Source organism: Rhinatrema bivittatum, chromosome 3 (assembly GCF_901001135.1).
Source record: "Rhinatrema bivittatum chromosome 3, aRhiBiv1.1, whole genome shotgun sequence".
Classification (NCBI taxonomy): Eukaryota; Metazoa; Chordata; class Amphibia; order Gymnophiona; family Rhinatrematidae; genus Rhinatrema; species Rhinatrema bivittatum.
Window position 1 is genome coordinate 224,888,588 of NC_042617.1, and position 24,181 is coordinate 224,912,768.

The 24,181-nt window shown below is 46.5% G+C and overlaps 1 protein-coding gene across 1 annotated transcript in view; it reads left to right on the forward strand.

Moving 5' to 3' along the window:
• Window positions 1-24,181, forward strand: part of LOC115087279 (lysosomal-trafficking regulator-like) — a 1,534,685-nt gene that overhangs the window by 555,193 nt on the left and 955,311 nt on the right. Inside the window, 1 exon segment of the mRNA XM_029594260.1 lies at window positions 4,546-4,744. Within this exon segment, the coding sequence (XP_029450120.1) occupies window positions 4,546-4,744 (199 nt within the window).

The following is a 24,181-nucleotide window of genomic DNA, read 5'->3' on the forward strand; positions in this document are numbered from 1 at the left end:
CCCGGCGATTCCTTCGATTTTCTCGGAGCCTCAGCCGGGCCCTTCGAGTATCCAACCCCCTTCTCGTCCTACAGTTCAGCCTTCTGATCCTTATGACACCTGGGGTGATGATACCTCCACAGACACCAATGATTTACCTTCACCTCCTTCTCCTACTGAAAGTAGAAGGCGTTCTCCTCCAGAGGACCTCTTTTTCATTAATTTTGTGAAGGAAATGTCTGAGCTGGTCCCTTCTCTGCTTCAGACAGAGCAAGATGATAGGCACCAGATGATGGAGCTTCTCCAATTCCTGGATGCCCCTAAAGTGATCACTTCTATTCCCATCCATCAAGTTCTTCTTGACCTCCTCAAAAAGAACTGGGAAAATCCTGGATCCATTGCCCCAGTTCACAGAAAAGCTGACACTACTTATCTAGTACAGTTAGCCCCGGGCTTTCAAAAATCTCAGCTTGACCACCACTCAGTTGTGGTAGAATCAGCTCAAAAGAAAGCAAAAAGGACGAAGTCACACTCCTCTACTCCTCCTATCAAGGAACACAAGTTCCTAGACAATATTGGTCGACGAGTGTTCCAAGGGGCCATGCTCATCTCCAGAATTGCTTCTTAGCAGCTGTACATGACCCAATACAATAGGGTCATTTTCAAGCAAATACAGGACTTCTCTGAAACCCTGCCTGACCAATTCCAAGAACACCTTCAAACCCTTGTCAATAAGGGTTTTGAAGCAGGAAAGCATGAGATAAGAACAGCTTACGATATCTTCGACACCTCTACTAGAGTGTCTGCAACTGCCATTTCGGCACGGCGCTGGGCCTGGCTCAAGTCTTCTGACCTTCGCCCAGAAGTACAAGACAGGCTCTCCGACCTGCCCTGTATTGGAGATAATCTATTTGGTGAACAGATTCAGCAAATAGTGGCTGAGTTAAAGGACCATCATGAGACCCTCAAACAGCTCTCATCGATACCTTCTGACTTCCCTTCTTGACAGCCCTCCAAGAAGGACTCTAAGAAGTCGTTCTTCCATCCAAGGAAGTACTATCCCCCACCAACAAGAACCCGAGTGACGAGGCCTTACCCCAAATCTCAGCCTCGCCAGCCTTGGAAGCAAAGTTACAAGCAGCTCCCCAGCCGGGGCCTGCCTCGGGCTTTTGACTTTCACTTGGAGAGCAGCAGCCTGATTCCTCTGCCAAGCATACCAGTGGGAGGTCGATTATGCCACTTTCACGGCATGTGGCAATCAATCACAACCGACCAATGGGTGCTGGCAATCATTGCTCAGGGTTACCATCTGAATTTTCTTGCTGTTCCACCGGACTCCCCACCTCTACAAGCGTGGAGAGTAACCGACCACTCTGTCCTTCTGGAGCAGGAGGTTTCCCTTCTTCTCCAGTTAAGAGCAATAGAACCCGTTCCTCTTTCGCAACAAGGCCTAGGGTTCTATTCCCGGTACTTTTTGATCCGCAAAAAATCCGGGGGGCTTCATCCAATTCTGGACCTACGTGCCCTCAACAAGTACCTCCAGCGGGAAAAGTTCAAAATGGTAACCTTGGGCTCGCTTCTACATCTTCTACAAAGAGGAGACTGGCTCTGCTTGCTGGACCTCCAGGACGCATACACCCACATTGCGATAGCTCCAGCTCATCGCAAGTACTTCCAATTTTTAGTAGGCCCAAGGCACTATCAATACCGGGTGCTTCCATTCGGCCTAGCATCGGCACCACGAGTCTTTACCAAATGTCTCGTAGTTGTCGCAGCCATTCTCAGAAAAGAAGGTGTTCACGACTACCCCTATCCAGACGACTGGTTAATCATGGCCCCAACCCAGCAAGCCGCTCGATCATCCCTGGATTTAACCCTACACACTCTAATCTCTCTAGGATTTCTTGTCAATTATGAGAAATCCTATTTAATCCCATCTCAAACCTTGTCTTTCATTGGGGCAGACTTGGACACCTGACAGGCAAAAGCCTTCCTACCTCAACAACGAGTGCAAACCCTCGTGTCTCTCACTCACCAGTTGCAGTCTCAGTATACAGCAACTGCTCGGCAATTCCTTGTCCTTCTCGTACACATGGCGTCCTCAGTCCATCTCACTCCAATGGCCCGCCTGGCCATGAGAATCATGCATTGGACTCTAAGGTCACAATGGATTCAAGCGACTCAGCCTCTGTGAACCATTGTCCACATCACCGACGCACTCCATCTGTCTCTTGCCTGGTAGAAAGATCAGAACAATCTCCTCCAGGGACTGCCTTTTCATCTACCAGATCTTCAACTCATTCTCACCACCGATGCTTCCAACCTCGGCTGGGGAGCTCATGTGAACAATCTACAGACACAAGGATCTTGGTCTCCAGAGGAAGCCAAACACCAGATACATTTCCTGGAGCTTCGAGCAATGCGATATGCTCTCAGAGCTTTTCAGGATTGCCTATCAAATCCCGTCATCCTAATCCAGACGGACAATCAGGTGGCCATGTGGTACATAAACAGGGAGGCACAGGCTCCTTCGTTCTGTGTCAGGAGGCCGCTCAGATCTGGGCGGAAGCCAGATCTGAGCCAGATTTCTAGTTTGTGAGATTGTCCCTTTGATATTTTGTCAAATGGCCATCCAGCTTTCCAGCTGTTATTGTCATCTGCGCTTTCATATGTTTATTTACTCTTTGCTTACTAGTTCTTTTTCTTTCTTCATATTGACTCCTGTTAAATACAAAAATCAGACTTTTTTTTTTTACTACAATGAGATGACTTCTGTTAACAAACAGGGTCATTTAACATATCATGTTAGGGCCTTATCGTGGGTGTTCTGGCCCTAACACCCATGATATCACCATAATGCATGCGATAAAACGACGCATTGCGAGATGTGTATGCTAATTTTCAAAATGTAGTCAAAGGGGAGGAGTTTATGAAAACGGAGTGTGTTTAATGTTTTGTGCGATAGCGTAATGCATGTTATAATGCCAGAAAATAACTACACCTTTTTTCCTGTCTTATGCCTGATCCTAAAATCGCGATATTTCTCACAAATCCCATTTCAGGTCGGAGAGCCGAGAGGGGAGTGAAGTGGAGAGAGAAAGAGAGAGAGTGAGAGCGAGCCTCTGGGGTGGCACATATATTAGTCAGCTTTTTATACCACTATATGAGGGTCAACTAGTAACTCGAGGTGAAGTTTTGGTGGTGGTCTAGGGTTTGAGGGGCAGTTTTACATCCCCAATTAGAGGTACAAACTGCACAGTACAAAACAGTGAATATTTGATGTGATTTAGAGTGAGGAAAGGTATACAAGAAGAGATTTGTAGAGTGTACTCTCGTCCTAGCTTAATAGCAGCTAGGTAGAGAGTGCACAATGTACAAGTCTCATCATGTGTACCTTTCCTCACACCAAATCACATTAAATCTTCACTGGTATGTACTGTGCTGTTCATACCTCTGATTGTGCATGTAAAACTGCCCTCCAAACCCTAGACCACCACCAAACCCTCTCCTCGAGTTTCTAGTTGACCCTCCTACAGTGGTATAAATAGTTTATTTATATACAAGCCTTATAAAGAGTATCTCTCTTTTTCAGCAACATGGAAATGCTTCTGACCTATCTTTTTTTGTTTTTTACTTTTTATTTAACTTTAAAGATAACACAGTTTCTTGGCAATTTATACATCTATAAAATACACCTGGACACAGGCTCTTGGATATTTGCATATTAATAGAAGTACATACATACATAGAAATACATAACCCCACATATCAGTGTAAAGCCTTCAAGGGACTTAATGATTTGTGAGTGTGTTTAAGAATTCCTCTGCTTTCCCTTTTATATTATCAGTCTTTTATTGTCCTTTACATTCCTTTCCAGTAGCTTTCTCTTTCCTCCATTTACAATACAGATGTCTGAGTCACCCTTTTTCTTCTTTTTATTTATATTTGTTCATTTTTTATATTGCTCTTTCTTTAATTCTTTAATACTGGAGTATTTAATGTAATGATTTTTTATTTTTCTTGTTTCTGTTAGACATTTTGGATAAAATCAAAGGATGGACAATTCTGGTCCTCGAGGGCTGCAAACCAGTCGGGTTTTCAGGATATCCGTAATAAATCTGTATATGAGAGATTTCCATGCACTCTTCCTCAGTTGTATGCAAATCTGTTTCTTACATATACATTAGGGATATCTTAAAAATGTGACCGGTTTGCAGCCCTCAAAGATCAGAATTGCCCATCCCTGGTCTAAAGCATCTTGTGAAGTATACCAGTGATGATTAATTGAAGTGTAGTGTTACGCCAAACTAGTGTTTTCAGAATGGAGGAAAACCTTATATGGAGACCAGAGAATAAGTTGTATGGCATTTTTATGCCTCATTTTCTTGCCCTTCTCTTCTCCTGTACCCCCAAAATCAAGATATCTAAAATAGAGAATCTGTTGAAATTAGGTCAGGTAAAGCAGTTATGAATAATGTGGAGGTACATGTTTATAATGGCTAGTGAATGTTTTCATTTGTACAAATGCATTTCTTTTTCAGTCAACATTTACATTTTATCTTTCAGGAACACCGAGAAGGGCACCTCACATCTGTGCGTTGGGAAGTTTTTAGATCGTTTTTGAAAATTATTGAGGAAGTGCTTGGATCTCCCCCAGATTTGGAATTACTGAAACTGATCTTCAGTTTTCTTTTAGCGGTTCATCCTCCCACTAATACATATGTTTGCCATAACCCAACCAACTTTTTCTTTTCCTTGCATGTAGGTAGGTATGATATTGTACTTATTCAATATTTGACATTTTTCTCCCTAAATATTTTTGGGTATATCTATACTAAAATATGTATAAAATGTGTGCAATTATGAGGGCACAATTTGTAGCTCAGGTTTACCAGCCATTCACTTTCTAATTTTATATCCTCATTTTTGTCCTCTTGTCTAGAACTGTACACTTTTGTATAGTAGTCAGTCTTTTTGTACATCTCAAGATAATTAATTTCCAAATCTGCAAGGTATAAAAATCCATTTTCTGTTAATTCCATCATATTGAACCAGCTTGGTGGTTCCAGAGCAGTGCATCTCCAGCCAGCCCGGCTTATGCTTCTTGGGTTGGCTGGAGATGCTGCAGAGTCAGTTTTCACAGCCCCTGGTGGGGAGTAAGTCTTAGCTATTAATTTCTTTTTATTTAATATATATATTCTACCTCCCCATTCTGGAAAGAGCTTCTAAAGTGTTTCACAAGTCTTAAAAACAATAGCATAAAATCTGTCTTGAACAAGCAAGGCATAATTACTTTAGTGTTGACATGGCATCCTGACAAGGATTGTCACTGCAATGGCTTCGTCGGAGTGCACTGTTAACCCGCCATTGGACGCACGTTTTTCCTTACTCCTTATTCAGTAAGGGGCCTAAAACGTGTGTCCAATCCCCCGAACCTAATAGCTCCCGCAACATGCAAATGCATGTTGATGGCCCTATTAGGTATTCCCACGTGATTCAGAAAACAAAATGTGCAGCCAAGCCAAAGGTAGGTGCTAATTTCTTCGGGCACTGGGAAAGTGCACAGAAAAGAAGTAAAAACTGCTTCTCTGTGCACCCTCTGACTTAATATCATGGCGATATTAAGTCGGAGGTCCCGAAACTTTCCAAAAGTAAAAAAAAAAAAATTTGAAGTCTGCCCGCAGCTGTCGGGTCGAAAACCAGACGCTCAGTTTTGCCGGCGTCTGGTTTCTGAGCCCGTGGCTGTCAGCGGGCTCGAGAACCGACGCTGGCAAAATTGAGCTTCGGCTGTCATACCCGCTGACAGCCGCCGCTCCGGTCCAAAAGGAGGCGCTAGGGACACGCTAGTGTCCCTAGCGCCTCCTTTTACCTGGTTTTACCTCTGGGCCTAATTAGCATACTGAATCGCGCACACAGGAGAATGGCCTGTGCGTGCACCGGGAGAGCAGGCGTTTGCCCGCTCTCCCGCGGACTTTACTGAATCAGCCTGTAAGTGAGAAGCTCAGAATGTACGTCATCAGATTTGCAGGCTCTGACGGTGGATACAGACTTGGATACTATTTCTATTAAAGAGGCATGGTTCAGTGAGCCACATGAATGAGATATAGCCATCTGAGGAGGATGGATAGAGAGGACAGAAAAGGGTGAAGAGCAGCTCTTTATTTTAAAAACAATATCTTAATAACTGAAATACAGAGGGTGTGGGGAAAGGAGAAAGTACTGTGGATTGTCTTGATAAAAGATTTATTTATTTATTTAGCATTTTTATATACCGACTTTCCAATAACAGAATTACTGATCAATTCGGTTTACATTTTAACAGAACAATAACATTGACAAGTAAATGTCTTACAAAGAACAGGTCGATATAACTTGGATAAGTAAATATGGGGTTAACCAGTAAAGATACATTGCCTAATATAGGTATAAGTAAAAGATACAGTGCCTAATGTAGGTTAAATAAACAGTTGCTAATTATAAGGGGAGGCCTAAGTTAAATAAACAGTTGCTAATTATAAGACTAGGTTATGTCTGTATTTGTACTGTACTTCTATTTATTAAGATGACTGTACTTCTATTTATTAAGATGACTGTACTTCTATTTATTCAGATGTATGGTGTACAGGGTTCTAAATCAAACAGAAAAACTGGAAAAAGATCTGGTTGAAGACATAGAAAAGATTAGCAGGAAGGGAGAAGTGTCTCTCAGAGATTTTAATTTGCCAGAAGTAGATTGGAGTATTCCTGCTGCAGAATCTGTAAGAAGTTTAGAGATTGTGGAATGCCATTCAAGGTGTTCTGCTTAGACAGTGGTGATGGATCCCACAAAGGGAGAAACAATATTGGACCTGGTGCTCACAAACAGATCGATACTGTAACGTGCGGTTGAAGATTTCCCGTCTGTAACGTGCTGTGAGCGCACAATTCGGACGCGTAAGGCGATCCAGCGATAGAGTCTCCAGTTTCACGCGTCCTTAGCGCTTCTTAAAACAGACGCATAACCCTTTCCGCACCCAGCATGTATATGATATGTAAATGAACAAATTAGCTGTATAATGAAGAAATTAGCTATTCCCCTCCGATACTGTGACGCGCGCTCAGATTATCTCTTTTGTAACCCGCTATTTTGCTGCGTCCTTAACCTGTTAGTTTACCGCCTACCCTCTACTTGGTGTTAGTGTGGTGTTCGAAAATTAAAACGGGAATAAAGTGTAAAAAATGGGGGTAAAACCAAAGGGAGTAAAGTGTAAAAAACCATGAACGACCTCCATATTAACATTGCAGCGTAAGTTGTTTATATATATGTATAAATACCTGTCACTTTCCGAATCCCCCAGGCGTGCAGTCATCGAGGCGGCGGCGGCGGGAGCCGACGGGCGGATGGGTGCCCGTTCATCCAGGCGGCGGTGGGAGCCGGCGGGCGGGTGGGCGCGCGTTGGATCCAGGCGGCAGCGGGAGCCGGCGGGCGGGTGGGCGCCCGTTCATCCAGGCGGTGGCGGCGGCAGCGGGAGCCGGCGGGCGGGTGGGCGCGTGTTCGATCCAGGCCACGGCCGGAGCGGGCGGGTGGGCGTGCATTCATCCAGGCAGAGGGAGCCAGCGGCTCCCTCTGCCTGGATGAATGCACGGCCCCCGCCGGCAGTGAATGAATGCCCGTGCGATTTCGGCGCTCAAGGCATGACGTCACGACGCTTGACGTCACGGCATGTGACTGCCTTGAACGCCGAAATCGCACGGGCATTCATTCACTGCCGGCGGGGGCCGTGCATTCATCCAGGCAGAGGGAGCCGGCGCCCACCCGCCTGCCGGCTCCGACCGCTGCCTGGATCCAACGCGCGCCCACCCGCTCGCCGGCTCCAGCCGCTGCCGCCGCCTGGATGAACGGGCGCCCACCCGCCCACCGGCTCCCGCCGTCGCCTGGATCCAACGCGCGCCCACCCGCCCGCCGGCTCCCACCGCCGCCTGGATGAACGGGCGCCCATCCGCCCGCCTGCTCCCGCCGCCGCCGCCTTGATGACCGCACGCCAGGGGGATTCGGAAAGTGACAGGTATTTATACATATATATAAACAACTTACGCTGCAATGTTAATATGGAGGTCGTCCATGGTTTTTTACACTTTACTCCCTTTGGTTTTACCCCCATTTTTTACACTTTATTCCCGTTTTAATTTTCACCCTGCGCCTTGCTTCGGGAGGGGGGGGAACCATCCACTTCCTGGTGCCTGTCATTTGAAATGACATTTGAAATGACAGGTACCAGCGCACCCAGGATACTGTATAGGCGCTGTATTAGCGCCTATACAGTAAAATGGGTTGCGCGGGCCTAACGCTTGCCTAACGCTTTGCAGCCGCGGCATGCTTTTGCATGCAATTTGACGAGAGTATCGAGCGGTAGGTGAAGAGAACTGTGCGTGCGGGGAACGAGGGTGCGCCCGGCACTGCCGCACTGTTTCTACCGCGGCCTTAGAGTATCGATCTGTAAAGGAGTTAAGAATCTCACCTGAGCAGCAGTAATCATCAAACATTGTGTTTTGTTATAGCAGCCAATATGAAGAGATCAAAGTCGTAGATTACAAAAATACAGACCTCTTCTGTAGGCAGGCGAATCCCCACATGTGATTTATGCCCCTCTGCCAGCAGATGGAGACGGAGTAAAAGATGTTTCAACAGATATATAGCCCTGCCCCGACATCTGTCTGCCAGTATTCTCCATTTCCAGCAGATAGTGGACATGCATTTCCCTACTGGAGATTTCCTGTTAAAAAAAAAAAAAAAAAAGGAGTACAGTTCCTCGAGCAGAAGAGCGACTGGATAGCATCACTTGCCTTCTGATGTGATAGCTTTGGGTCCCTCCCTTAGCTGAGAGCCTTGAGTGTGGTAGCCTTTTTCTGATGTGGACTTAAAAAACAAAACAAAAGGTGTTTTCAGGCCAAGAGATGCTCTGTGGTGAAGGCTTTTGCTCTCTCCCCCCATATCTAGATGCCTGTTCCTACTCACAGCCAGGGAGGGCTGAGCTCAGGTAAAAAAAAAAAAATAACATTAATTTAAAGTTGAGAAGGAGTTTTAGTGAGGCTCTCCTCGTTCTTACCAGGTCTTCCTTCTTGACATTGATGTTCAACATCTCCCTCTCATATCTGTGGGGAGTTTAGTGAGGTGTGGGGGCAACACAGGCTGCTTTTTGGCTAGGCCCTCCTTCCAAGCTTCCTTTTCGTTGGCCACATGGTAGGCCACGGTGGTTCCTTCACTCGTTTTTTTGTGTGCGACACCGGTGCACACGTGCGCCGCATTATGCACCTAGTTCCGCATCTTTTGTTGTGCATGTATTTATGCAGCCTTTCTGTGTATGCTTTGAATAGTGAGGGAGCACTTACTGCGTGCGTGTCTGTGCGCATATTGGGGTAGATTTTAAAACCCCTGCGCGCGTAAATCCTCCTGCCAGCGCACCTATTTTGCATATGCCGCCGGCATGTGCAAAGCCCCGGGACAAGCGTAAGTCCCGGGGCTTCCTAAAAGGGGCGGGAGGGGCGTGTCCGGGGCGTGTCCAGGGGCAGGGGCATTCCGGGGTGGGTACGGGGGCGTGGCGATGGATCGGGGGCGGGCCGGGAGGGCGATCCCAAGTCCCCCGGCACTGCGGCCTGTGCCGGGGGATGCTGGGGCGGCGCGCGCAATTTACGCCTGCTTCAAGCAGGCGTAACTTGCCCAACAAAGGTGGGGGGGGGGATTTAGGTAGGGCTGGGGGGTGGGGTAGATAGGGGAAGGGAGGGGAAGGTGGGGGAACGCGGAAGGAAAGTTCCCTCCGAGGCAGCTCCCATTTCGGAGCGGCCTCGGAGGGAACGGAGGCAGGCTGTGCGGCTTGGCGCACGCAGGCTGCCGATTTTGCGCAGCCTTGCTCGCGCCGACCCTCACTTTTATAAGATACGCGCGGCTACGCGCGTATCTTATAAAATTTGGTGTACTTTTGTTTGCGCACGCATATTTTTTGAAGATCTACCTCATTGTGCGTGCATTGTGCACATCGTTAACTGCATAGCTGAGCACACATTGTGCACGCATGGCTGAGCACATGTTGCGTGCATGTTGTATGCATAGTTAAACGCGTAGATATGTGCGTACTTTTACATGTACATGGCTGCGTTACTGACTGGTAAGTATGTATTAAGCATGTATGTTACTGATTCGCACGTTAACCGACATGTCATGGGGTCCTGTCAAAGAAGGATATGCGCTTAGCATTTTGTGAAGCATGCCATATAATGATAGTACAGCTGGAACTTTCTACAAGCCTGTGTCAGCATTGCCTGGATGCTCAAGGTAATTTGCCTCCTATTGATTTTGCTGATTTTGGTCTATCTCATTGGTTTGAGGGGAGTGGGGCTGGAGGCGATACAACAAGGGTGTCCTCTTCTTTGTTTGATCAATTGATCGAGATGTCCTCAGCAATCTCGCTCATAGGATGTCAGGTTTGGACCTATGGAATCTGGTATGGACTCATTCTCCTTTTTCCTGGGTGGAATTTTCCAGGGATTACAGACCTTTCTACAGGGGCATCCTGCAAAGACAGTAAATCAGAGTTGCATGCTTGGGGCTTCACTGCATGTGTCTACCACTGCATGCAAACACCATGGCGCTACCATCCTTGACAATGTTCGAGTGGATGAGGATCGATAACACTGATGATTTGGGTTGCTCCCCTCTTGAGGAAGGGGAAATTTCCCCAGATTTAGAGCCACATAGAACTGTTCTCTGTTTCTTTCATAGAGATGAGTTTTCTGATCTTATTTCTCAGACTCTAAAGATGCTTTGGGTGGCTGGGAGTGACTCTTTGGGTGTGCAGAAGAAGGACCCTATATTGGTTACCCTACGCAAAGTTTCATTTAATTAATTAATTAATTCTTTTCTATACCGACATTCATGACACATGTCATATCACATCGGTTTACATCAAACATGGGAAATTTAACATTAACAGTCGAAACTGCTTCTATCAATTCCGGACACTATCTTCAAATCCCTGTCAGACATCATAAACTGCTCAATAACACAAGGATCTTACCCAGATGACCTCAAATTGGCCTCGCTCAAACCACTACTCAAGAAACCAAACCTAGATCCTAATGACCCAAACAACTACCGACCGATCGCCAACCTCCCCTTTATAGCCAAGATCATGGAGAAATTGGTGAACACCCGACTCTCAAACTACATAGAAGAAAACAACCTCCTATTCCCATCACAATACGGATTCCGCAAAACACTTAGCACGGAGTCCCTCCTCATCTCCCTAACAGATCACCTCATCCTGGGCCTTGATAAAGGACAAGCCTTCTTACTGATCCTACTGGACCTTTCGTCAGCCTTTGACACCGTTAACCATTCCCTACTCATTAACCAGCTAGCCTCCTTAGGTGTCTCAGGCACAGCACTCTCCTGGTTCATATCATTTCTCAGCAACAGAAGATATAAGGTCAAGCTGCATAACAAAGAATCCTCACAACACCCCTCATCAGTAGGAGTCCCACAGGGCTCTTCCCTGTCTCCTACTTTATTTAATATTTACCTCATACCGTTATGCCAACTTCTCACCGACCTCAAACATTTCCTGTACGCTGATGATATCCAGGTCCTGATCCCCATTAAGGATTCCCTTGCAAAAACGCTGACTTACTGGAATAAATGCCTTCAAAAAATTCAACTCCTCCTCACCAGCCTAAACCTGGTACTAAATTCCGGCAAAACTGAACTCCTGCTCATCACCTCTGAGAACAGCACCATCACATCGACACAACAAGACACACCAACAATCACACAAGTGAGAGACCTAGGAGTCCTAATTGACAATCGCCTGAATTTCAAAGCCACTATCAACAAAACAACCAAAGACTGTTTCTACCAACTACAGGTGCTGAAAAGAATTAGACCTCTTTTCCATGCCCAAGATTTCAGAACCATCCTGCAAGCAATCATTTTTTCAAAATTAGACTATTGTAACACCATCCTACTTGGTCTTCCCGCTTCTTACACCAAACCGCTTCAGATGGTACAAAATACAGCTGCACGAATACTGACAAATTCCAGGAGAAGGGATCACATAACCCCCATCCTAAAGAGCCTCCATTGGTTACCTATACACTTTAGAATAATATACAAGGCCATCCTTACCACATACAAAAATATCCACCAACTGGCTCCCATCGACCTACAGATCCCTCTCCAACTACATAATTCATCAAGACCAACAAGAGATGCATACAAAGGATCGCTACAGGTACCACCGCCCAAATCTACCAGATACATCACACTAAGAGATCGGGCATTCTCTACAGCCATTCCACCGTTATGGAACTCCATCCCCTCAAACCTCAGACTGGAAACATGCATCTCAACCTTCAAAAAAAGACTAAAGACATGGATTTTCACACAAGCATTCCCGGACTCAAACTGATCTCTCTCATCCACGCCAATCCTTACCTTCACATACACCATGATTAACCATCTTCACTATCGTTCACATGTTTGAATTAATAACCTGTCCTTTCTCTTCTTTCTCTGCCAAGTTCTAATCAGCCTGTTATATGTAACTGCCTTTTTCCGCACCATTGTTTTAGTTTATGTTTACGATGCACCCTTGTTTTATGTGAACCAGCATGATGGGACTGCGTTCTCGAATGCCGGTATATAAAAACCCGAAATAAATAAAATAAATAAATATACAAACTAAATATGTAGAGCATGACAGTAAAGAGGAGCAGATGAAATATACAGGTTATAGTCATAGAATACAAGCTAAATATGAGGAACATAATATAAGGAGAGCGGAGACATATTATATATAAAATAAATATGTAGAGCACAACAGTACAGAGTTTCATGTTTCTTTCCCCTCCTGGATGCAATTCAAGAGCTGATTGACCTTGAATGGAGTGTGCTAGAGGCGAGTTTTAAAGGAGGACGCCCCTTGGCTGGGCTACGTCAGGGCTGTCATTTTTCACTGTGTGGTACTATTAATGTGTCCATGTTTTAATTTTTTAATTTTTAATGTTATGAATGTATATATTTATGAGCTCATGTATTAATATATTTATTCATTTGTTTGTATAGCCCCTGAAGCAGCCCACGTTGTATGGGCGAAACTTGGCCCGAGTCGGGCATTGGTTTTTATCTTTTAATTAAAGTATTTCCTGACACTGATCTAATTTTGTTCTGGATATGATGGAGGCATGTGTGCATATTCTCATTCATCAGGAACATATACAGATTCTAAGGTTTGCCATTCTGAGATGTCACTACCAGTTTCAGACCTTGCCTTTCGGACTGGCCACTGCACCCCAGGACCTTCTCCAAGGTCATGGCGGTAGTAGCAGCAGCCTTGCGCAAGGATGGCATCCTAGTTCACCCATATCTGGACAACTGGTTGATTTGAGCCAAGAGCATGGAAGAAAGTCAATGGGCATCTCGCAAGGTGGTTTCCTTGCTGCAGGATTTAAGCTGGCTGGTGAACTTGGCCAAGAGCAACTTACAGCAGTTTCAGATCCTGGAATATCTCGGCATTCATTTCGATATGAAGCAGGGAAGAGAGTTTCTGCCAGAAAGTCAAATTCAAATGTTGATTGCTCGAGTTCAAACCTTGAGATAAACTCGATAGTGTGGTCTTATCTTCAGGTCCTGGGTTTGATGGCTGCCACGCTGGAGGTTGATCCCTGGGCGAAGGCACATATGCAACCTCTTCAATGCACATTGCTTTCCCCCACTGGAGTCCGCAATTGCAGGACTATGAGCTGAGGCTTCTCTTACCATTGGAGATGAGCGTCCAGTTGCAGTAAGGGGTTGCAGGTGGATCATCTCCAGAAGGGTGTTTCTTTGGAGATGCCAAATTGGTTAGTGCTCATGATGGTTGCAAGTCTCCTGGGTTAGGGGGCTCAATGATAGGAGTTGATTGTGCAAGGTCGCTGGAATGCTGAGGAACAGCAGTGGAGCATCAATCAATTGAAAGCACGGGCTGTACAGCTGACGTGCTTGTGTTTTGCCAAATCTCTAGAGGTTCGGGTGGTTCGGATAATATTGTACAATGTGACAATGTTGGCATACATCAGTCATGAGGGTGGCACCAAAAGTGAATAGGTGTCAGAAGAGATAGATGTGTTCATGGTATGGGTGGAGCAACTTCTTCTAGACACATCCGCTTCCTATATTGCTGGAAAGGGCAATGTAAGGGCTGACTTTTTCAGTAGGAAGAGCTTGGACCCAGAAGACTGGGAGCAGATGAAGCCTTTCAGCTCATAGTGGAGCACTGGGCTTTCCCATACCTAGACTTATTGGTGACTTCCGAGAACACAAAAGTTCCACTGTTATTCAGTCACAGATGAGATCCGCAAGTGCTGGGCTTCGATGTTCTCATTCAGTTGTGGCTACATGTCATCCTGCTGTATGCCTTCCTGCCCTGGCCTCTGATAGACAGGATCGTTTGCAAGTTTGCAAGTCAGGCTGACACCATAGTTTTCTTGGCTCCCGATTAGCCCCGGAGGCTAATCGGGAGCCAAGAAAACAGGAGGACCTTGCAAGACTGGAAGATTGGGCATCCAAATGGCACATGGAATTTAATGTGGACAAGTGCAAGGTGTAGCATATAGGGAAAAATAACCCTTACTGTAGTTACATGATGTTAGGTTCCATATTAGGAGTTACCACCCAGGAAAAAGATCTAGGCATCATAGTGGATAATACTTTAAAATTGTCGGCTCAGTGTGCTGCAGCAGTCAAAAAAGCAAATAGAATGTTAAGAATTATTAGGAAGGAAATGGTTAATAGAACGGAAAATGTCATAATGCCTCTGTATCGCTCCATGGTGAGACTGCACCTTGAATCCTGTGTACAATTCTGGTCGCCGCATCTCAAAAAAGATATAGTTGCGATGGAGAAGGTACAGAGAAGGGCAACCAAAATGATAAAGGGGATGGAACAGCTCCCCTATGAGGAAAGGCTGAAGAGGTTAGGGCTGTTCAGCTTGGAGAAGAGACGGCTGAGGGGGGATATGATAGAGGTCTTTAAGATCATGAGAGGTCTTGAATGAGTAGATGTGACTCGGTTATTTACACTTTCGAATAATAGAAGGACTAGGGGGCATTCCATGAAGTTAGCAAGTAGCACATTTAAGACTAATCGGAGAAAATTCTTTTTCACTCAACGCACAATAAAGCTCTGGAATTTGTTGCCAGAGGATGTGGTTAGTGCAGTTAGTGTAGCTGGGTTCAAAAAAGGTTTGGTTAAGTTCTTGGAGGCGAAGTCCATTAACGGCTATTAATCAGTTTTACTTAGGGAACAGTCACTGCTATTAATTGTATCAGTAGCATGGGATCTTTTTAGTGTTTGGGTAATTGCCAGGTTCTTGAGGCCTGGTTTTGGCCTCTGTTGGAAACAGGATGCTGGGCTTGATGGACCCTTGGTCTGACCCAGCATGACAATTTCTTATGTTCTTATGCTGATCTGCAGAGACTGCTGGTGAGCAGTCCTTTCAGACTGCCTCCTTGGGAAAATCCAGGTCGATTTTGTCTTAAGCATGGTTATTCACCAGCTGTGATTTCCACCTTACTTAGGGCCAGGAAAGTCTGGCCTGTGTGAGAGTTTGGAGAGTTTTCAAGGCCTGGTGTACGGGGTGAGGGCCTCATCCTCTCAAAGTGGATATTTCATTGATTTTGGAATTTTTACAGGAAGGATTGCATAAAGGTTTGGCTCTTAGCAACTTAAAGGTTCAAGTTTCAACTCTCAATTATTATTGGGGGCCAGTCACTCTTAGGCCTTTGTCTTCCTATTCAGATGTGTCCCAATTCTTGAAGGGAGTTAAACATTTTCATTCTCCCTTGCGACTGCTGATGCCTCTGTGGAACCTTAATCTGGTCCTGAATTTCTTGGCGATCTGACTTTTTTGGCCATTCCTTGCTGCTGCTTATCTTGAAGACCATTTTTCTAGTGGCAGTCTGTTCTGCTCATCTGGCTTCTGAACTGCAGGTTCTTTCTTGCCATGAGCCTTTTCTACGTGTGACTCCGAGAGCAATACTGCTTCGGACTGTGCCTTCATTTTTGCTGAAAGTAGTTTCGGACTTTCAGTTGAATCAGTCTATTTCCCTGTCCACGTTGGACAGGGACAGAGATGAGAGTGAGTATACACTTTTGTGTACCTTGGATGTCAAGCCGGTTCTGGAGATTAATAAATCTGTCTGGAGGTCTGATCAACTGTTTGTGCTCCGTGGTGGAGGTAAACAGGGTGAGCCAGTGACTCGGACAACTGTAGCCCATTAGGTTAAGGAAGTTGTCATGGCTGCCTATGTGAATGCTGAGTTTCCTTTCCCAAAGCAGATTAGACTGCATTCCATGAGGGATCAGCATCATCTTGAGCAAAGATTTGATTATTGTCTCCTGTCAAGATTTGCTGAGTGACAACATTGTCATGTTTACATACCTTTTCCAGTCATCACTGCTTTGGATGTCGCATTTGCATGGGTGGTATTGACTGGACCACAGGCAGCCTCCTGTCATGTTTGGAAGTAGATTTGGTACATCCCACTTGTGGGGATTGGCCTGCCTGAGTGCAAAGAAAGGAGAAATTGCTACTTTCCTGATAATTTCCTTTACTCTAATGAAGGCAGGCCAATCTCTGACCCTCCCTCAGCTGCCAATTTTTCCTTTGGCTTGCCTTTTAGATGTAGACATTGCAGAATATTATTCCTGTAATTGGCTTAACCAGCCCCTCAGTTTAGTTACTCCTGGGTGAATTCTGCGTAAAAAAAATTTAAAATTCTGTGCTCAAAAACTTAAAATTCTGCATACTTTATATTGGTCAAAATAACACAATTTACATGACAGTCTATAAGTAATCACAACAAAAGAAGCCACTCCTCTCCAGATATATCAATAATTAAAAAACAGAGAGGGAAACACTAATTCTCCCAAACATTAAAAACAAAAACATTTTAAGAAAACAAACTGTTTCTAGAGGAGAGACAGTATCAGGACAAGGTGCCTATTTTTAATCCACTGTCTCTCGCCCGCAATGGGCCTCAGGCTGTATCAGCCCCACCGGCACTACAGTTATAATCATTTACCATCTCCCTCTTAGAATATTTTGTTTCTAATATCTATACCTTTATTTTTCATTCTCTAATTACAAAAAACATGGATCTTTGTTAACAGACTAATCATTTCCTCGATGGAGCAGTAGAAAAGGACCGATAGTCCATCCAGTCTGCCCAGCGAGCTTCCCATGGTAGTTTCTGCCATGCCATTCAGGTTACCCCCATGTGTTGGTCAGCTTTGCTTGATGTGCTTTGCTTATGGACTTGGCTGTAGAAGCAGTCCTGTGTTTTTTTCTTAATGCCTGAGCAACAGTACTCCAGACCAGTGGTTCTCAACCTTTTTTTTGGCCGGGAAACACCTGACAAATGGTTCTCACATGCGTGACACACTGAACATGTGACCATCACGGGGCTAAATGTAAACATGCACTCTGCATCCACAGGAATCCCCTCAACCCCCAGCAATGAGTGCAGAGCAGATCTAGGGCATTACCCGTACAACTCACCATACAAAAAAGATATTCTGGTTCTGATGACATCTCAGTAAAAGCAAAACAAACTCCCTTTACAACCAGGCACAATAGCCTTCCTTATGAAACAACAGTAATTTACCACTAATGCATATCCTATTGAGAATACACAACAAATAAGATTGATACAAATGCCTACATGCTAGTAAAATACCTCACCTCGGTCACACACCCAGAACTGACCTTCACCAAGTACAGAAAAAACACAAATTATAAATATGGAGACAGAAACTGGACTGGAAAACCAAAAAAGCCACTCTGCATGCAGTGTGAACCTGGAGAAATGGAAAGAGAAATATAGCACCTAACATAATCCCAGGATCTGCAATAATGCACACAAACTAACCTGCACAAAGTTATACCTGTATTATGGAACACACGCAAACAGTAACAACCCTTTCTAAAAAACACAACTATTAAACCAGTCCCTAAACACTAATACATTTCCTATTGGGAAAACAGAATAAGCCAAGCTGCTACAGAGCCCCACACAGAAATAATTGTAAAGTTATACCAAAAATGTTACAAAACAGCTGCTGAACAGAATAATATTCATTTAAACATTCATAAAAATTATTAAAACATGTCCAAATATCAATAAAATATTTCAAAACAGCAGACATCGCATAATACCCAATAATTAAAATGGCAGTCAATCAAGAAAAATAAATTTAAAAAGCCACCTTTACTTACCCTCTCCAGCAACTCTCCTACTCCTTTCCCTTTCAGGCCAATAGCACTCACCAGAAGCAGCAAGGGCTGCTGAAGCTCTATCCTCAATCTTCTTCCTTAGCGCCCACAACCAGTCACTCACAACACACACACCCCCAATTAGACCTCATGACCCCATGACCAGTCATCTTCCTGACTAGTCTCTCTCTCTCACACAGAAACACATCACCTTCCTGACCAGTCTCTCTCTCAAACAGAAACACATCACCTTCCTGACCAGTCTCGCTCTCTCACACAGAAACACATCACCTTTCTGACCAGTCTCGCTCTCTCACACAGAAACACATCACCTTCCTGACCAGTCTCAATCACACAGAAAAGCTCTCACCCAAGCACCCACTCACAAGCTCTCACCCATTCACACCCCCACACACAAGCTCTCACCCATTCACACCCACAGACACAAACTCTCACCCAGGCTTCCATTCACACCCACAGACACAAGCTCTCACCCAGGCTTCCATTCACAACTACAGACACAAGCTCTCACCCAGGCTTCCATTCACACCCCACAGACACAAGCTCTCACCCAGGCTTCCATTCACACCAACAGACACAAGTTCTCACCCAGGCTTCCATTCACACCTACAGGCACAAGCTCTCACCCACGCAACCATTCACATCAACTCTCATCCATTCACACCCACAGACACAAGCTCACACCCATTCACAACCTCAGATACAAGCTCTCACCCAGGCACCCATTCACACCAACTCTCACCCAGGCTTTCTTTCACACCCACACACACACACACTAGCTCTCACCCAAGCACCCATTCACACCCACAAGCTCTCACCTAGGTTTCCATTTACACGTACTGACACAAGCTCTCACCCAAGCACCCATTCACCCCCACAAGCTCTCACCCAAGCACCCATTCACACCAGCTCTCATCCAGGCTTCCATTCACACCCACAAGCTCTCACCCATTCACAACCTCAGACACAAGTTCTCAACCATGCATCCATTCACAGACACAATCTCTCACCCAGGCACCCATTCATACCCTCAGACACAAGCTCTCACCCATGCATCCATTCACACACAGACACACCAGCTCTCACCAAAAACAACTTCTTCCTTCACTGCAGGGATGGGCTCCAGTTAATCCGGCGGGCCTTCTTTTTTCGGCGCCACAGGAATGGGCGCCTCAGTCGGGGGGTCGGGTTTTCTCTTCGCCGCTAGGGATCGGGTTTTCCTCTTCACCACTACGGGGATGGGCTCCCATAGCGGCCTTGCACCGTCGGGGTCGGGTTTTCCTCTTCACCACTACGGGGATTGGCTCCCGTAGCGGCCTTGCTTCGTTGGGGTTCTACATTGCCATTCCTCCCACCCACTCCCGGGCTATGGAGTCCAGGCTTCCAGACAGGCCAAAAATGCAACTGAGGGGAAAACTCCAACCTTCCTCCAAAACAGTAAACTATACTACCCCCATGAACTCTCTGCAAAAAGCTGCTTTATAACCTCACAGGAGAGGAGTGTCCATCCCAGCACTCTCAGTGGGAGGGGTTTGCATTGCATGGATCCTCCCCTAATTCTTTCTCACTAGCTGAACTGGCTGACATATACCCCAGAACTTACAGCTGACCAGACTGGCTGTGGGTTACACATCCATGGAATTGAAAGGATATATTTACCTCTCACTACTGCTTAGGTACTGACACTCACCATGATAGTAACTTTGGGCACTGAGCACTAAGAAATCTTTATGAAAATTGATTACAAATGTTTTGTTTAACTACTTTCTGCCAATTCCTCTTTTCGTGTGATTTGTCTTAAAGAGAATGTAGGGCAGCCGGCAGCGAGAGCGGCATCAGCAGCTCAGGTCGCAGCGTGCGTTCACACACCTTCCCGCTGCCTTGAGCACCCGCCTGTATGTCCAATTTGGGCGCTCAAGGCAGCGAAGGTGCATGAACGCACGCCGTGACCTCGGATGTCCAGCCAGGCACTCAGGTCGCGGCGTGCGTTCATGCACCTTTGCTGCCTTGAGCACCCAAATTGGACGTACAGGCGGGCGCTCAAGGCAGCGGGAAGGTGTTCTGTTTGGTGCTGTGTTTCAGTACCTACAGTTTGATAGATTTTTTTGTTTATTTCTACATAGAGTAGTTTCTTTTCGGTACCTTCTCACTGCCTTGAGCGCCCGCCTGTACATCCAATTTGGGCGCTCAGGTCGCGGCGTGTGTTTATGCACCTTCGCCGGCGGGGGCTGCTGGAAGCCGCCTCGCATGGGGAGCGCCCGATCTGCCCCGGGCTGCTGAATCCGCTCTCGCCGCTGGCTGCCCCTGGGAGGCCGGGGAGCCGCGGTGCGCGCCTTGGGAGGAGGGGAGAGAGGACTGGGGCTGCTCCGGAGCTGTCAGCGCGCCCGCACGTGAGACCGGCACCCATGGACGCCCTTCTGCTGCTGCTGTTGGGGGCTTGCGTGGCCGCGGCCAGGGCAGGTGAGCAGGGGCTGGGGAAAAGTTTGCCCATTAAATTTCGTCTCTCTCCCGTCCGAAGGAGGCGGAAAATCTGAGCTGTGCTCACAGGTGCTTTGTTGCGCTTCCTGCCGCCGATCGCCGGCTCCTGGGGTTTGCCTGACGCTTGCCTTCTGTGAAAGAGTCAAGCTGGCAATCCCCGATGCCCGAGCATAATACAGAAATGATTTTTGCCCTGCACCTTGCTTTATTTTTTGTAATAATTGTGACCTCGGACGTCCAGCCGAGCGCTCAGGTCACGGCGTGCGTTCATGCACCTTCCCGCTGCCTTGAGCGCCCGTCTGGACGTATAAGTTGGGCGCTCAAGGCAGCGGGAAGGTGCATGAACTCACGCCACGACCTGAGCGCCCGGCTGGACGTCCGAGGTCACGGCGTATGGTGTGTAGGGATAGGGCCTGATACAGGAGCTTGTGCCCACTGGAAGTCAGCGGCGACAAGGAGCCCAGACCCACGAGAAGGCCAGAGGAGCCCCCGGAAACGGTGTCCGTTCTTCCCTACGGAACCGAAGTACTCTGAGGTTAAGCACTTTGGTGCCAGGTTAGATTACTTTTTTCTCCCTTGTGCGAGAAGCATTTTTTTCTGTGGATTGGGTTGGTTTGGGACTGGGCGGCTAAGTTCACCGCACTAACGCCAGGGTCAGGGTAGGCGGTAAATTTGCAGGTTAAAGACGTGGCAAAATAGCTGGTTAAAAAGGCGATAATCTGGGCGCACATTACTGTATCGGAAGGAATAGCTAATCCGATCATTAACATATCATATACATACGGCGGGCGGAAAAGGATACGCGTCGATTTCAATAAGTGCAAAATGTGCATACAAAGTGGGTTAAAAACAGGGTAACCGCGGCCACGCTTTACTGTATCGGCCTGTAAGTTTGTACCTGAGGCAATGGAGCATAAAGTGATTCATCCTGCTTGTCTTTGGAAAAAGCAAAGTTGCTTACCTGTAACTGGTGATCTTTGTAATAGTAGGATAACTCAGCCATGTATACCCTCCCAACTCCCCATGGAGTTAGATATTTTTCTGCCAACTGCATACGAGCAGAAAGTCCTTCTAGGGCAGGGCTAGGCATCTCCAGTCCTCGAATGCCACAGGCACATCTGATTTTCAGGATCTCTACCATTAATATGCAGTGAATGTAGTGTATGCAAATATTTCTCTTGCTTATTCATTGTATATATCTGAAAACCAGATCTGTTTGTGCCACTCCAGGACCAGAGTTGCCTACCCCTGGGTTAGTTTTTTTATCTAATTTTTTAAATTTTCAATTCAATAATACATACAAGATAAGAAAATCCAAGAAATGACATTCACACAGGACAAGCAGGATGGTAGTCCTCACATATGGGTGACATCATCAGGATGGAGCCCATTCATGGAACACTTTTGTCAAAGTTTCTAGAACTTTGACTGGCACCTACTGGGCATGGCCAGCATGGCACTAACCCTTCATCCAGCAGGGGTCCCCCTTCAGTCTCTCTTTTTTCTGCGCAGCAGTAGCCACCCAGGCTAAGGAGCTCTCTAGAGATTCCTGACAGGAATTTTCCTCATGGAACTTATTTCTAAAATTTCAAAAAAAATTCTACCCCATATGGGTCCCCCTATCGATTCCATAGTCCATGGTCATAAGGTAAGACTTTACCCTCATTTGCGGTCGATTTCCATCACGTTTTCCCTTCGGGGCCTACTGGCCATCAACCACACTGCGGTTAAATTTTTGTCAAAGCCATGGCGTCTGGTTTCTGTCGGTGCACCGATTGTCCTCAGACAATGTACATCACAGACCCGCATAGGGTCTGTGTGTTGTGTTTGGGATCAGATCACAACATCTTAATTTGCACCAAATGTGCCCAAATGACACTGAAGGGCCATAAGGCCCACTCAGAGAAGATGGAGTTTCTTTTTCAGGCAAAGCCAGCGAGTCCATCGAGTGCTTTGAACATCGTCGGAGCCAGTGCCATCGACCTCTCGCCAGTAGCGCGACACCAGTGCTGTCCACCCGGCACCAACTACTCCGAAGGCATTGACTTCTTCCTCTTCGGCTGCGGAGAAGGACCGAGGAGAACATCGTGAAAAGCGTTGACACCGACATCGGAAGGCTCAGTCTGCTGATCCAGGCAAGCCCTCGGTATTGGCGTCAACAGAGCCACTGACAAAGAAATCCCGTCCAGAGAAGGCCCTATCCTCCTCTGAGACTGGGTCACCAATGCGTTCCGCACCTTCATTGGTGCAGGGAACCGCGACTCCACTTTCATGGGTGGACCCAACGGCTACACCAGTGCTGCCTCCTACTCCGGAGCTGGGGTTCCACGCCCCAGGCTTCCGTGAGGAATTGGATCGGATGATCCAAGAGGCCATCAGAAAGGCACTGCAGGGCTTCTAGCCTCCATCGACGCCTGCAATGATGCCAGCTCCAGTCGCCAACCCGATTCCCAGGATGCTCGTACCGCTACTCGGCAGGCTGGATGTGTTGATCGGTGCCCTTACACCGGTGGAACAGAGGATACAGATATGTCCAACACTTTCCACCCCAATTCCTTTGTCATCAGACGATGATGAAGCACCGAGGCCGGAACCTATGCCCAGGCCGTCTGGGATCTTGCCTCAGACTCGCCCATTGATGTCACCAATACCATCAGTACTGCATCATCCTCAATCAGTGCCTCCATCGATGCCATCGGTGCCTAGACAAGATCCTTCAGGAATAACACCATTACTTCCCTCTGGAGATCCTATGGGAGCAGGTGATCAGCCTTACGATCCTTGGACCAATGGTTCTTCCTAGGATTCTGATGATCTACCTTCAGAACCATCCCCCTGAGGAGAGAAGACATTCTCCTCCAGAGGTCCTGTCCTTTATTAATTTTATAAAGGAAATGTCTGAAGCTATACCATTCCAACTTCAGATGGAAGAGGACTCCAGACACAAGATGCTGGAAGTGCTCAAATTCGTAGATGCACCCAAGGAGATCATGTCCATACCCATTCATAAAGTCCTCCTGGACTTGTTGAAGAGGAATTGGAAGCATCCAGGATCTGTACCACCAGTGAATCGAAAAACAGATGCCACCTACCTGGTATAGACAGCCCCTGGTTTCCAAAAACCACAACTGGATCACCATTCTGTGGTTGTAGAATCAGCCCAGAAAAAGCCACGACATTCTAAGCCTCATTCTTCCATACATCCAGGGAAAGAACAGAGGTCCCTGCATGCAACTGGCCATCATGTTTTCCATGGCTCAATGCTTATTTCTCGCATTGCTTCCTACCAGATATACATGACCCAGTATAACAGGGACCTATTTAAAAAGATCCAAGAATTTTCTGAGACTTTACCCGACCAGCTTCAGGATCAACTCAATACCCTGGCTCAGAAGGGTCTAGATGCTGGCAAGCATAAG